We start from the raw sequence: 16,512 nt of genomic DNA on the forward strand, positions 1-16,512 counted from the left end.
CATTTCACCCTCGAAATTTTGGAAAATCTTCTTTCCTGCCCAGATTCAGGCAGTCCTGAGATGAGATTCAGAATGCACAAGGAATATATATATTAAAAAATATGAGACCCTAGGTTATTTATTAAAGAGCACAACTATTTTCTGCTTTGCCTGGTTTTCCACAGCAGTATTTTCATCCTTGCCATCTGTCACTTAAATTGGATTCTTTCTAGAACTCTATCGAAACCTAATACATGTTGGAGGTGAAATTAATAAATATAATCAGTAATCTATTCACTCTTAAATGACTTCTACTAGCCTTATCTTGCCACCATTCAATGTGAAAATGAGCCTTAGCTGAAGAACTAATAGCAGAATTTTTGCAGCTGCTGCAACATCTGAACATAGATTAATATTGGTTAAGCTGATTTCTGTGTTTCTTGATTTTGCTGGTCTAGATGTGACTTCAGACATGTAAATGGGGTTAAGCAAGTGGCTTTATTTGTTTTTTAATGCTTTGTTGCTTTATCTTTTAAATGAAAGTCAATGAACCACTGCTCCTGAGCAGTACATTTTTTTCCTTTAAAAAATGGTAGCAGGATGGCTCAGATGTCTCTACAGAGGATGATAAGACCATTATTCTAACCCATCTTCTGCTCTTAATTTGTATCCCTAATCAGGAATAACAACTCCAGTGATTTGACAATCATTCCAGACTATTAAGGATGCACATGAGAAACAAACTTGGGCTTTTTTATCCAACAACACTCATATTTTATCATAACTCATTTTGAGGTACCTTTTCCTATGGTTCTGTGACACAAGAACATAGGCTGTGGCACAGTCATTTAGTGTAACATAAATGCAAGATCTAAGAGGTGCAGTAGATACATTGTCAGTCTCTTGTAATTTATTATTTACAATATGTTCTCATTCATTTGCAGTACAAAAGTATATCACCATGTGCTTTAATTTATTAAAGAGGAGACTGTTGCCTCTAAGGCCTGTGCTTCAAGTACAAAGTAAAGCTTTTAAGCAAAAAATTTTTGGTGATTTCTGTGCAAACTCTGTGCAGTACAAGCGGTTACTCAAAAAAAATCCCACAAAAAACTTAATGTAGCTGAAAAGCTGGTGAGTTGCCCAGATCAGACCTGAAACTAATAATTTGGTTGGGAAAAAAAATATGAAAAAGGTATGAACAACTCAAAGTAAATATCTTTCCTTTGGGAAAAAAAATTAAAAAGTTGTTTAGACAGATATTCTAGATTAAGAGCTTTTTCAGCACAAACATCTACTAAATACTGATACGAAGAGAAAGACATGAAGAAAGAAGTTATGTGTGTTTTATTTGGCATCTTCCATTCTAAGGCAAGATTGGGTTTATTGTGCCTTCATCGTTTTTATTGGATCTGTTTTTTTCTTTCTGGGTTTGTTTTGTGGTGGTTTTTTTTTTTGGTTTTTTTTTTTTTTTTTTTTTTTTTTTTGAATAACAAAATTAAATCCATTCTAGACTCTTCTGTTTTTCCATAAAATATACATTGACAAAAAAAAGGCGTATCTATAAATGAGACATAATTCTCATTTATAGATACGCCTTGCTACTTTATTCTTGCAGAATAGAAAATGTTAGAGAGTGAATTCCTTCCAGATTAAAACCTTTCATACACTAGAGAGACAAGTGAGAATGACTGACTGTAAATCAGGATAGCAAATGCCTTTGGAAAAACCTTGCTTTCCATTGCTCTGTGGTCACCTATTTACACCCCTTCTGCAGCCACTTATACCTAAGCAGAATAAATGTAACATAATGATGAGTCTGAGATCTGGACTTACTCAATCATTTACAACTCTCTCTGTGATAGCACAAGGAGAAAAGCAAGGGGGGGGTCTTGACTTCTGCATGGTGCAAATCTCTGCCTTCAACAGCAACAGTATGGAGAAAAGATGTGGAAAGGACAAGTGTCAAAGAGGGACCACCCCTGAAATCAATCAGAAGACTTTAATTCCAGAATCCGTAGGAAGAAAAAAAAAAAAAAAAAAAAGCTAACTGGAAAATGTTGACTGGAAGAACATGGAATAATAATTTAGGACCTGCTTTCTTTTCTCACTGAAGAAGCTGTGCTAACATTTTCAAGCTGGATATTTACATCAACTTTGCAACAAAGCAATCTAAATAAATGTCTCAATTTTCAGATTTGATGTACTGCTGCACCTTTCTTGGCTCCAGAAAGTATGAATTCTCAGCACCTCAGAAGATCAAGCTGTTTATGTAGGAGGTGATTATAGTAGAAAGTGAAACTGATGTGGCTTAACTTGCACGTGCAGAAATCAGCATGTCCACACAGAGGGCATTTTTCAGGAGTCGATGTCTGTCTGCCTATTATTTTATTAATTTGATTGCCTGTATGATAACTTCTGAAATTAGCCCAACTTGTTTTTATTCTCTGTTCATCAGCATATCACCTACACGTAATAAAGGATTGGACAAAACTTGCAGATTAAAGCTTTTAAACATAATCTCTATTATGGAAAGCTAGTCAGAAGGGTCAGGGAAATCAATAGTGGTTTTCGGCTGATGCAGTGCAAAGGAGACCTGGTGTCTGTTTTGAGGAGAGCAGGAAAACACTAGACTAGTCTACTCTAAATTCTTGACACTCCATTCATTGTGCTGAGGAAATCTCATTGATTCCCTTGGGAACAGAGACAGCTATCTCACATATAGACATATATAGATTATGTGCAAATACATGTAGACCTCTTGTATTTAGGTATTTTAAACTGGGAGCTGAAATCCACTCCCTATCACTACCATCAGGCATAAAAGTTTTATTTCAACCTTGAATAGTCTCTTCATATAACCACTGTAGAATAATTGCATTCCTAGATGTTAAAAAAAAAAAGTCCTATTACAGCTGTCCCCAACAATGATCATATGTTAACATGCTCTCAAAACTAGAGCATATAGAAAAATTACACAGTAGAAAGCACAGATTTGGAGCCAAAGAATGGATAGTTTTTCTGTTGTAGTCTTTACCAAGAAAAGTTTTCTTTATTTAAGCAGGAAGAAAACGCAAAAGTGGGTCAGCTGTGGGGATAGATTTCCAGATTTCAGTTGTGTCTCAGTGGCACAGCAAAATGGCCTGTCAAGGTACTCAAGCTAAATCTGAATTAGTTCTGTCCTGGGTAAGCCTTGGATCCTTTTATGGTCAAGGGAAAAAAAAAAAAAAAAAAAAAAAAGAGATGAGAATAAGCATCTTTATTCCTCTTAATTGCTTCAGCTCTGGAAATGATTCGTGATAATAAAATCTGGTATGTAGAGAGTTTTCACTGAAAAAAATCCAAATGACAACTCTTGACACTGTCTCTGCTTACTAAGCTTTTTAATTAATTTATCTGCTTTGCGGGTTTTTTTGGTCTTATTTACCTGGGCAATTCACAAATTTTTGTGTCATTGTGTAATCAGAAAGAAAAAGCTCCAGTCAATGCCTGGCTCATGTGTGCTTTGCTATACTGGACTGTTGTTACAGACAATAGCAATGATGGGTCATAGGGATTAGATTATCATTTTCTTTATGCTGAAGAGAGCCCCTTGCTTGCAGCTCTACAACTTTGGCCACTGCCTGATTTTGCAAGTGGGCTTGATTCCATTCTCTGTATAATCAGTAGAAGATAAAGATACTCAGGTAGGATTTCCCTTCTTGTCTCTCATGGCAAAGTCTCTAATTTTTCAGTGAGATCATTATCTATGTCAGGCAACTATATAGGTGAGTTGACTTCTATCTCCAGTTATTTCTTACTTATCTATTTGAAAGGTACTGTTTATCTTACGACAGTTTGATATTGCTGGCTGAATTTGATGCACTACATAATCAAGTCAAGCCCGGAAAATAATTTGTTCTAAAGAAAGACACATGTACTTTTGATTAGGGTTTTGAATGGTTTGGATTCTATTCCTTTAGGGGACTCTGATTTCCTCTTGTGGACGATGATTATTGTTTCGGAGAACACGTGTTAATAAGAAAACAACACAGATTAAAACACTTCAGGAAAAAAAGTCCTCTGTGTCCAGCAGGTAGATGTTTTTAAATCCTCCTAGTGTGCTTTGATGGCAAACAGATTTGTTCTGTTCTCTGGTGACCCAATTCCCATAGAAAGAATGCTGCATTGTCTTCACACTTCACTATGATTTGTTTAAATAGCCTGGCAGCCCACCACACCACCTTTCATGCCCACTGCTTTAATTGGTGCAGCTGCTGCCTTAGGGTGCTCTTCTAAATGTGCTAAGGCAAAGACAAGCAATCTGCAAATGTGTTCAAGCTTGTCACCACTGTAGTTCTCTCTAACTCTGCAGGAACTGAGTCCCTGCTTTTTGTGTCAATAGCACTCTCATTCAGATTGATATATAATTTATACTTGCTGAATCATGAAGGTCAAGGTATCATGCTATCCCTATGTTTTCATCAATGTTTGCTGTGTATCTGTTCTAAGGATCTTTCAGAGACTTTTTGCTTCTACTGCTCAGGTCAGTGAAAAAAATTACTGTAGTATCTTCTCCTTTCCCAAACAGTTTGATTTCTTCACATCTTTCAAATATAATAAACTGAGACACAAAAACTCTGCTGAAGCATAATTATTTTGTTCCACTTAACCACTTAAAGCCTTTTGCTGTCCTTCACTGACACCATTTTTAATTTGGCCACAGAGCTGTAGCACAAATGCTTTGCCCTTTAGGAACTATAAAAGTTTCACTAGTCAGTCTTCGTAGCAATTACACATATCTGAAATTAAATCAAGCAGCTACAGATACTAGACCATTGTATCACCTAAACAACTTAGACTAAGCTATTTTAAGTCTTTCCTCTGTCCTAAAACCTGCAATATTTGCTTAGTTTCACAGTTAACTGCTTCTTCAATGCCATTGTCCTTAAGTCCATGAGACATTCCTTGCAGTATATTTATCTTAACTGTTCCTGCTTCCTCAATGTTTTTATATTTCTCAAATTACCATCCTCTGTCCTGTACTACATGCTGCTGCACTTTATGAAATTCCTGTTATTGAAGGAAAAGAGGGTCAATCTGCCTTTGAAAGCAGTGCCTCGACCAGGTTTGTTTAAAAATTAATTCCTTCTGCTCTATTACCCATAGCTGTATTTTGTTTGAATGACCATAACCATCTCAGTTTTCCTACAGCTTATGGTCTCTGCAATGACAGATCTGTGTTTCCACAGAGCAAAAAACTGAAGAATTAGCCTTGCAATTTAAAAAGGGATGCTGCCCGCCATAACCAGAGGGCTTTACAGCTGTTTGTATTTAACAGAGTAGCTAGGGCTCTGCTCTCAAATTTTTGGTCTGTTGAGGAGGCTCTGTGCTAAAGCCATCTGGAGTTGGGACCAGGACAGTCCCCAGCAGCACAACCAGCACAGCCAAGACACCTCTACAGGCTGAAAAGCTCCATCAGCAAATCCCTCGCTACTTTCTAGCCCCTGCCCAGTGCCCTAAGGGCTGTCACTGCCATGTGGGTGCCATAGGTCAGGCAGAAGCCAGTATGGCTTCCACAACCTGCTTGAGCAAGTCTGCCCCATGTCTGAGGGGAGGAATTTTAATGGGCTTCCTGAAGGCAAATCCTGCATGCAAACCTACACAGCATCATCCGCTACCCCGTTTGCGGACCCTGCACTCTGCCAGGCTGCCTGCATTTAGCCTCTCCCTTGGGGGAAGCAGGAGTGGTACACACCCAAGTGGACTGATACATGATTATGGCCCCTGGACCTTACATTTGCTAGGGAATATGTTCATGCAGTTAAGGCACGCAGGAGCATTTCTGTTCCTTTGAACATTGCTCAAGTGTTTTACAGACTAATGAATGGATCACATTTTGTCTAATGTGGGACAATATCTGAGCTGTCTCAATCTGGCTGCCACTTCCAATTTAGGTCTTTTATTCTCTCCTGCAAAAAAAGATTTAGTCCAGCCACAGTCTTTATGTTTTACCAGACCCAGCATGCCAGAGTCCTGACCTTTGAATAAAGCTCCTTTTTCACATTGCTACATAAAAATCAACACATTTCTCAGTAAAGAAAACTTGGTACCTCCTTGTAAAGCCTCTCATGGCGCTTTCCCATCCAAAACAGGGTAACAGGCCAGGTCTTCTGATCTGGATTTCTGACCATTTCATGTATCACTAGATCCACATCACACTCATATCTCATCAACTACCAGGTTCATGTCTCATAAAACCTTACTATTCTCTATGGAAACAGTAGGATTCCTTCCACAATCGCTCCTGCTGAACTTTGGGACCTTAGGCCCCCACTGAGCAGGCAGCTCCAGACTTTTTCTCCTACTCACTTAGCTCATTCTTTCCCACATAAGCAATGCTGTCATGAGATACCAGGTTGGTAGGACAGAGGCAGGCAAATGAGGACAGCACTCATGCTCATGAAAATATCCACTTGCTTTAGTAAAGTGAAATAATCCCAGGTCCTCTGTGTATGTTCACCTTTACCCAGGCTATTCAACCAGGCATCACCTCTACAGGGCATCAGTGCATCACCAGTTTAGGGCACTGTTCACCTGAGCTGCCACAAGAACTCCTTGCAGCTCTTTGACCACTGTGGAACACTATGAAAATCCTGACATTTGGTAGCTTGTTTTTGTATATATGGAACAATGGATGTGGCCAACATCTTCTTGTAAGAATATGGTCTATTCTCCATTTTCTCTCTACCTTTCTCAGATAAGAAATGTCACCCTTCTAGTCCTGGGCTAGAACTGGTGGATCAGCATGTTCAAATTTGTTCAAACTCGTACTCTTTATTCACTCAGGGCAACTACACCTATATGCTGAATCAAGGGAGATTGACAATCCCTCCTTCTTCCCTTTCCCACTAGGAACCAGGTGACATTTCTAAAAAGGCTCAGTACCTTTATCTCTCTTGATACTTGGAAACTTCTTTCTGATGTTCTCTCTGTGGAATAGTCAATAAACTCTACTATGAAATATGATGATTTCATTCTCCCTTTCTCCTCCAGACACTGCCCCTGGCATAGAAAAGGAAGAGAGGAAGGTGTTCAGAACCAGCAGTCTCCAAGGATAGCCAGAGTCTACAGGTAAAAACATTTAGTTTGGGGTACAGTTTGTAGGCAAGATGCCTAAACTGAACTGTGTGTGTGTCTGTGTCTAATCCCCCATGCAATCAATAAAAATTTAGAAGCTCCATAAAATAGCTTACCCATAGATAGCAACCACTGTCCTTTTGAGATTCTCTAGAATGCACTGTGTGCTCTCCACCTGCAGCTCCGTACAGGCCTTGGTCTCCCACAGATCCAGAATCAGATCTTCCATGCCTGAATTTGCAAAATATCCTAGGACATCTCATCTAGGATGGCTCTAGATGTCTGACTTCTTTAGGTTTGTGGGTGTCCTTTTGTGGTGTTTTGTGTTCTTGTTTTTTTTCACATTAGGTCAACTGTTCTTTCAAAAGGCTAATCTTGCCATGACTTTGACTTTGCATTAAGAGAAATCCTGAATAAATTCTTGGTCAGGTATTTCTTTTCAGGCCTGCCATGCTTGGGGGGCCTTTTTAAAGGCATTAAGTTATCAGACAGGCAAGGTATGTATTTGTGGTCTCAACTGAGATACAAAATTTCTGCTATAATTCTGATAAACCCTAAATCATGTTCTTACCATCATAACCAGCCCCCTTGGGTTCTGTAGCCATAATTCCTGACAACTGAACAACAATGAGATGCTACAGAGAAGTTTTATTCTCATTTAGAAAGTAGGGAGTTACATGCTAGCCAGAGGGATGCATATACCAATTACTTGGGTGGGAAGCTGGTAAATAACTTTTTGTTTTCCACAATCACAGACTGTGCTCAGCTACATATTGTTGGCTCCTGCGGTCAAGAGAAGATACACACAGACCACAGATATCTTGGGAATACTCTAGATCAGTTTTATATTTGTGGAGAGTTGTGACTTACGAGCTACCATGAATAGCACCAGGGCTGTTGTGAACTCCCAGCCAGCTGGCTGCAAGGTGGCCGAGCCAGCTTGTCTTCCCAGCAGCCTGTGGAACATCCGCATGCCAGGCAGGACAATGCATCAGCTCAACAGGCAGCACAGCCAGGGTGATGGAACAAGAGATCAAGCCACTTCTTTGCAACAAGCAGTATCACCTCTGTACCTTTGCCTCAGCCTAATTTTTCTTACATTTAATCCATCAAGCTTTGCTTCCTCTTATTTTTACAAACTTTGGTGCTCAGAGGTAGGAACTCTCCAAAGTTCTGCAAACTCCATGGGTTACATCTCACAATATAGCACTTCATTCCTGTGTGCAATTCCTCACCTTTGTAAAACAGAGTAATGATACTTAAATATAATGTAGATGAGGATCTAGTAACCAAGCAGTTCATCTATATGTGTAAATCCAGAATCTTAATGGAATTAAAGCTTTTGGAAAATTTCTGTTTCCTGGTGGCATTTTTTTAGTGTGCTGACCAAATGTTTACTATAAGCATTTCTCAGTGTCAAGAAGCAACAGATCCCAGCAAGGCAGAAAAAGCACACACACAAACCTCTGCATTTTTCGTATTTTAGTCTTACACTTCCTTGAGCAATGACAGCTTCCATGGGTTCAGGAGAAAACACCAACATCTGACCATGTCTAAATGAATGTGAATATTATTAGAGATTCCATACATGAAAACAGTGTCCGGGTACTTCCAGTTTGTACTCTGATATTGGAAAAAGTGAATGGTCAAAGAGCAAACATTTCTTCAAAGAGGTAAAGATAATCATGAAGCTATAGATTACTTTGGCAATGAAGGAGAGGAGAAAGAGAGAGGGAGGAGATGGAGACAGAGAGGGAAGGGGAGAAGGAGAAGGAGAGGGAGAAGGAGAGGAAGAGGGAGCTGTTGACTGTCCTTCTGTGTTCACCCACCTGCTTTCTCCTTCCACCCTCTTCTCAGCAGCTCCTTTTTTACTTCTACCTCATAGTATTTTACCTCATTTATTCATGCTCTCTGTTAGATCTCCCAACATCTTCCAGTACCCAAACAGTTCACAGAGCTTCTTAAGCGGAGAGGGGCATCAACTTCCAGCTCTTCCAGTGCCACTGCTGCCACAAGTGTGTGCAGCCGCTCTGGCCTTGGCTGGTGCAGCGGCCAGAAAGGGCTGGGGACAGGGCCGTGCTCCTGGATGGGCCCTTGGACAGCATTCACTGGCGCTGCCCAGGAGCCGGTCCGCCTGTCCATGGCCATGTTGGCAACCCGGCTGTGCAGCAGGTGCTTTGTGGAGCTGTGTTCTCTCTAGGGATTTGTACTGCTTAGGAACCCCAGTCCCGGCCCAGGACTCTGCCGTTCATGGCATCATCACACCATGAGACATACGGCGCTTGCCTCCGCCGGGGCAACCCCCAAATCTCACCAGCACTCTTTCTAGGTTTGATGCCAGCAGGTTGCAGAAAGAAACACGCTCTCGGGCTGATTTATTCAGTTCGCGACTGCGTTGGTCATCCGTGACCGCTGAGACCACGGCACGGCCGAGGCGGGCACGACCCACACTCGGGGAGGGACGCATTTCAGGGGCCAGGGCGCTTCGGGCGATGGGGCCAGGGCTGCGCGCCCGGCCCCGGGGCATCCCGGCCGTCCTGCCCGCGGGCGGTGCCGGGCCGGGCCGGGCCGCACGTGGCTACGTGACGGCGATCGGGGCCGGCGGGGCTCGGCGGCTGCTCCTCCCCCGGCGCCCGCCGGCGACTGGGCGCCGAGGCTGCGGCGGGCGGGCGGCGCGGGGCGGGGGTGCTCCTCCTGCGCGGCGGAGCGGGCGCAGCGGCAGCCGGGGCCGAGGCGAGCGGCCCGCGCGGGCGAGGGCGGGCGGCGGCGGGGCCCGGGGCATCGGCGGGGGCTGCGGGCGGGGTCCGCGCCCGCGGCCGGCAGCGCTCTCTGCGCCTCACCGGGCTTCGCCGGGGGCCGGCGGTGCGCTCTCCCGCCGCGGGGCTGCACAATGGCAGTCGCTCAGTAGGATGGATCCTGCCGTGGCTTTTGTTCTGCAGATCCACCCATCCTCCTAGCAGTCAAGTACCAGGCTATGGTTTTCTCTCTGGGGATCTTTCTTCCGCGTTTTGCCGGTGTCTCCGATGAGGTTTTGGCCTCGGCCGGGATTTCGCTACCTTACTTTTCGTTTGGCTTCGCGCTGAAAAAAGGGATTTCTTATATTCGCTCTCCACGCTCTTGGTTATAATCCAGTGTTGGTCTTGGGGGAACAACCGTTCAGCCTGGCTGAAAAAAAAGCATCCGTTGAAAAGTCTCAAAGAAATACACCACGTGAGGAAAAAAAACTGGGAGAAGATCGGAATATAATCGTTTTTTCTATGATAAAACTGGTGCCCCTCTTCAGGAGAACTGATCTCAATTTATTATTATGCAACCACAAGGATCTCTTCTTTCTCAGGGTGTATAAGCTGCTGGATTGCTTTTCGCCCAAATCAATGTGGTTTCTTTGGAACATTTTCAGCAAAGGATCGCATATGCTGCAGTGTCTTTGTGGCAAGAGTCTTAAGAAAAACAAGAACCCAACTGGTAAGCAAACCATTGCAATGCGTTGTTTTTCTTTAATGTTGCCCTGTCTGTTGCTCGCCGAGGTAGATCTGCAATCCTGCTCAGGGGAGAAGGGGGGATATATCGAGGCCAGCACGGACATGCATGTGCATACGTGTATGAATAAGCAAGGAGCGCTTTGTATTAGCTTCAGCCCCTGTCACCACCGAAAAGGGGTAAAAAAAATAAAATCAAAGGCGACCCTCGCCCAGCCGGCATCTCCTAGTTCCTATGTGCCATTTCCAAGGAGGAAACTTTTATATCACTACCCTTCCTGAGGGGAAAGCTGTGGAGCCCCCCTCTCCCGACCCCGATGCAAGCCCCCGCAGTCAGTTTTGGGAAGAGGAGACTGGCTCTGTGCTGGTGTTAGCCGGCCCTGCCTGCGGTGGGTGAGTGTGCCGGGGCTCGGGTCCTGCACGGCACTTTCTCAATCGCTTGCAGTATGTCACCCCACACGCACACACACCCACCCACCGCCTCGCTCGGCTCTCTAAAGTGAAGCCAGACACCCCCTCCCCCGGCCTGGGGGCTCCCCGTTATCACTCACCCCCGGCACTCTAGGCCGGGAGGGTGGTGGGCGGTGAGGAAAGGGGATGGACACTTTCTTGGGGCTTGTGCCCAGACGGCAACTCAGCCGGCTATGCCGAGTGGCAGCAGCAGCACCGCCGGCTTGGCCGTGCCGCTCCTCCGCCTCTCGCTGCCGGGATGACCCCTCTGTGCCACACACCGGTGTCTCGGTGTCCCTCTCCGTGTCTGCCTGGCAGCCGGGATCATGCGCTTCGGTTCAGCCCGGCTCCGAGGGGGAAACTTGCAGTACATTACATAAGAAATGCAAATGCAGGTGCTCTGGGCCGCCTGGTCCCTGGGGGTCACGCTGCTGCTGTTGCATCCCTCTTGCTCGGGGCGTCCGTGCGGCCGAGCCCGCGCCTTGGCGAGCAAGGTGGGCGAGAAGGGATGCTCGGCGGGCGGGGGAGCCGGGAGCTTTTCTGGGGAAATACCAGCCCTTCCCGCCGGCCTCCGGTCCCCCAGGCCGCCTTGCCCGCTCACCCCGGCCGGCAGGTTGTCCGCAAGCACTCGGGTGCCTGGGGAGGCGAGCGGCGCCGGAGCCCGGGCTGCGAGAGGGATGCCGTGTGTGCGCGCTGGTGTGTGCGTGTGCCGGCTGCCCTGCAGTGGCAGCTCCCGAGCAGGAGCTCCTGACGCTGGCACTGCAGTGTAGTAGATCATAGGCTCTCGTTGCCTGACACCCCAACATCAACAAGCAGCAGCCCTGGCAGCCCGCAGCCCTCTCCTTGAAGGCAGCCGGGGTGCCGGCTGTCGCTTTGCTCGGCTCAGTCCGGTGCAGAGTCTAGGTGGGCACCTCGGCGGATTTACCCTTCCCCGCCCCCGGCTTCCGTTTGCCAGCTCGTCTCGCCCCTTTCCCCCCCGCCGCTGCCGCAGCACTGAAAAGCAGCCACTTAGCATACCAAAGAGGCTGAAATGCCCCGCCGGAGGCTGCGCTGAGCCTCCCGCAAAGTGCCCTTCGCTTCACTCGTCCCTTGGCACTGCAGCCAGCCGGGGCCCGCTTCCCAGCCGTGTGTCCCCCCCACCCCGGGCGGGATGGGCCAGGCAGGGCCAGGGCTGCCGACCACCTCCTGGGGATGCCCCTCTCCGCCTGCCCGGGGCACGCAGGGGCCGTGACCGCGGGGGAGAGCAGAGGGAGCGTGGCCCTGCCTGCCCTGTCCTCTGCCGGCGCTCCCCAGCCCCGAGGGGGCAGCTCCAGCGCCGCGGTGCTCTGGGCAAGAGGCGATGCTCCTGAGGAAGGGATTTGGAGGGGGTGCGGCAGGGGGAGGAAGACGGCTGGTGGTTTCTAGGCCTCTTTCAGTTCGCATGCCGGGGGCTGAGGCGTATGCCCCTCCACACACACCCCCTGCTCCACCCCTAAGGATTCGTGACCTTTCCTTGCGGAGGGCAGGCTGTCAAGACATCGGCCGCTGGAGCCGAGTTCTGTCCCTCGGAGTGCCGGGCCACCGCATCACATCTTTCCACCTCCCCGGGGACTTTGCCGCACTTAGCTACTCCTCTGCATGGGACGAGAGGATTTGGGTGGCAGGGGCGGCACTAGAACCCACTGCCACCCTCCCTGCCAAGGGCTGGACTGGCCCGAGGGGGGTGACCCCTCTTCTGAAGGAGTGGGGGGACACGTCTGGGCAGGCGAGGTGGGCAGAGGGCGAGAAGCGGGCTGGGGGCGCGGAGTGAGGCCCTGAGGGGCGCTCCCCCTCCGGCCAGGTCCGCGGTCTGGCTCGCACAGTCTCCCTGCTCGGCTCCGCTCCGGCTGGATCCCGCCAGAGCCGCGGGACGCCGATCCCGCCGAGCCGCCCGCCCCGTGCTGGCACTCCGCTCCGGGAGCGCTGCGGCTATCGCTCTGAGGAGGCTAATAATCCGCTTGGCCGGATTAGCTGGTGGCTCGGTCACAGGAGCTGTTGCTCTGACGGCAGATCATCTCCATTAAGGCGGGGGTCGCCCGCGGGAGCGCAGGGAGCCGGTGGCGCGATGTCCATCCTCGCCTGGTGCCCCCGGGCCGTGGGGCTCCCCCTCTGCGGCAGCTCCCAGACCCCCATTCAACCCCCCATCCACCCCCCCCATCCATCCCCCCATCCATCCCCCTGCGGCACCGCTACCGCCCCCGGCCCCCCTTGCCCGCAAAACTTTTCGGGAGCCGCTGGGCTTTTCAGTCCCAAAAGGCATCAAATGAGCGAGCATCTGCCGCTGATCCAACCGTGCAGAAAATCCAGCAGGTTAGGCAGCTAACGCTGGCTGTAATTGCAGTTTATTTAGCTGTTTTCGGCCTGCTGCACTTTTTTTTTTTTTTTTTTTTGTCCCTTCCGAGAGCTGGTCTGTTTCCAGAAACGGGACTGGGTGGCTCCTTTCCAAATGTTCTCTGTTTCCCCCTCAGGGCTGGCTGCAGCCCCCTCCGTGTGTTCCCCCTCCCGGGCTCTCCTGTCATCCCCCCCGGTAACGGCACCGGTGACCGGCCGGAGCTCCAGAGCCGGGGGCAGGTGCGGCAGGGAGGGATGGGGAGCCCGAAGGGCTGTGTGTAAGTCTCTGGCAGGGTTGCATCAGGAGGCTTTGGTTTTATGGTTGGCTGAAACCCCTTGGTTTCAAATTTGATATCCTCGATAGAGGAGCTGCGTTTGATTACTGCAATTATTTGCCTCTTTATGTTTCTTCATAAGGAGAAAAACTTTGGGAATCAATAGATGTGGCCGTGTTTTCAGCTACTGAATTTTTTTGACTGTTCCTGAGTTTAATGGTACCAAAATCAATGAAGCCCCACATATCTGCAGTGTTCTGTCTTTTGTGAAAATATTTGCCGTGTGTCAGGTTTTCTGGGCCTCACTTGCTTTTGCAATTATTTCTATCTAACTCTGCCCTTCCTGCTTGTCATGCACACAAGAGGACTTTAAAAAGTCCAGGACCAAAGGGACTTTTTCTCACAAATAGTTAAAAACTACTCCAAACCATAAGTCCTGAGCCAGGGCTTGTTAACATAAGACACTGTCCTCCTGGGTTTCCCTCCGCCATCCCCAGCCTCCAAACTGGGGATCTTCAGCTAGGGAATGGCAAAGTCATGGGGAGAATTTGGGGCCACAGGAGAAGTGGGGAAGGAGATTATCTCTGATTGCTTTTTGAAGCAAGTCCAGGAAATGAATAGATTTTTTTTACTAAATGACAACTGTTTGGGTGCCCACGGGAGGTGTGTTGGCTGGAGTACTTGATGCCCCCACGGTGAGAATTGCTATCACATTTCACTCCTGATGGCAACTCAACAGACAGAGGAGGGATCAGGTTTCCTCTCCATTCACTTCCAAGGAGAAGCATCTCTCCACCACAGTCGGAGATGTTGACGGGAGAGTAGATGGCAATTGGCATTACTATAAATATATTACTGATGGAGGATTTAGTTTAGGAAATTAGTATCAATCTCCCATCAATTTCAAATGCAAAGCCTGTTTAAAAAGCAATACGTCTGAAATCCAGGCTGCAGCTGAACTGCAATCTCTGCATAGGCCCATGTTAATTTCCTACTCCATAAAATAGCTTGGCTGGTATTTCCTGGTTGCTAATAATTTTGAAAAAGTTTCTGTGTGAGGATCTGTTTGAAATGGAAGCTTGTGTCTTGTCCATATGTGTCTTTATCTGAATTTTTAATTTGGCCTCCCCACTTCTTTCCTTACTCACAGAAAACAAACCTTCCACCAAAAGACAAAGACAGTAAGAGCTGTGGGATCAGGTCCTTGAAGATTCTTTCATGTAGGTCTGAAAAGCAGCTTTGACTGCTTAAATACCCTAATTCCTGCAATGGGAATTGAGGCATAGTCTGTTTCTCTTGCTCAAATGTGAAACTGCCTATTTACATGTATTTCACCTATTGAAGTTTTGTCCTCTATGGAATACATTTCCTGAATTTATACAAATTTAATTATTCTTGATCAAATTAAATTGCATACTCTACTTATTAAGGGGTGAAATTTATGCCTGCTCATGCATCTCCCTACTGTAATAAAATGTTTGCACCTACTTCAATGTCTGCTAATGACAGGCCATTTATAAATTAATTCAACTATACAAAGGATGACTTAAGCTTAAGGAAAATATATTTACAGATACCATTGGTTTAAATATTTATGTGTATGCATTTTTCATTTGAGCTTGATGTTTATTCTACTTAACCTTCTCGGATTATATTAAATATATTAATTTTAAGCTAAAGTTCCTATTGACTTCAAATCTAAAAAAGGAGTGTTTTAGACATTCAGAATTTGTCCCTTTGTAAAGATTTTCTGTCCAGTAAATACCTGAAAAAATGTAATCTGGAGATGAGACAGTTGCTTGAAATTGGAAACCAGTTTTTCAAGAGGACTTAATGAATCTAAAGAAATGGGAATTGGGCCTTTACACTGACTCTGAGAGTGCATTTTGTAGCTGGTGGGATCAATACTGAGGTTTTCATAGGAAAAGTCAACATTTAGGATAAAATACTCTGGGTCTAGGTTGCAGATGGATAAATGAAGTGATTGTGTGCCAATTAAACTGAATATTTAGAGATGTTTGTCAAATGTGCCTCTAAACAGTGAGTCCTGCTGGAGCCTGTTTCACTCAGTCAAGGATGATCTTGTTGCTTGGGGAGCAATGATTTGTTTCTATACCTAGTTCTGGTTTAGATGGCTTTTGTGATTTTGGACACACTATTAATTACCTATGCCTCCCCTTCCTGCTTGCTAGAAATTGCAGACAATGTTTGAACGCTGCACAAGTGTGCTGTTGGGCCCTTTGTTTGTTTTTTGCATTTCAGTGAATGATAGCTTTTCAAAGATAAATTACTAGTTTACTGAGCAACTCACTGAGTAACAAAACATTGAAGGATCATAAAACTTTACAATCTCTCTTGTGAAAAAAATTGCTGAGATGTAGAGTGAGGCTTGATGTACAATTAATGTATCCAAGAGCTACTTGGCACTGTAGAGAAAGAGTGTATATGTGTATACAGTAGAAGAACAGTTCACCTGAAAATAAACTTTGTAGGGCTGCACCCATGTTTAGTTCAGAAAGAGCCCCCTTCTTGCATAGTGTGTTTCTATGATCAAAGCAAATTAACTTGGGAAGAAAATCTTTTTATTGGAGACCATATAATAAAGTGCTTAAAAGAGTATATTCATCTTCAGACTTGCTATTAAAAAAAAATAAATATTGCATTCTTGAAGTGGATCCCTACAGTGGATCCACCCAGAAATACTGAAAATAATAATTACTGAAAATAATATTTGCAAAAGGAACTGATAGTGTTTGGTATCATGATGGACTGAACACACAGCAAGCAAAATGTAAGTGACATATTATTTTTAATATACTCTGTAGCAATGATAAATAGCATGTGAATAATTAACAAAGTTGTTA

General features: G+C 45.9%; 1 protein-coding gene across 2 annotated transcripts in view; it reads left to right on the plus strand.

The window, feature by feature from the left end:
- Positions 1-10,352: 10,352 nt before the first annotated feature.
- FGF14 (fibroblast growth factor 14) overlaps positions 10,353-16,512 on the plus strand; it is a gene marked incomplete at its 5' end in the record, with an annotated part of 377,244 nt that continues 371,084 nt past the window's right edge. For both annotated transcript variants that reach the window (XM_083854654.1, XM_083854656.1), the window contains one exon: positions 10,353-10,560. In XM_083854654.1, the coding sequence (XP_083710780.1) occupies positions 10,353-10,560 (208 nt within the window). The remainder of the gene's footprint in view (positions 10,561-16,512) is intronic.

The sequence above is a fragment of the Zosterops lateralis genome (genome assembly GCF_965231275.1).
Source record: "Zosterops lateralis genome assembly, chromosome: 2".
Classification (NCBI taxonomy): domain Eukaryota; kingdom Metazoa; phylum Chordata; class Aves; order Passeriformes; family Zosteropidae; genus Zosterops; species Zosterops lateralis.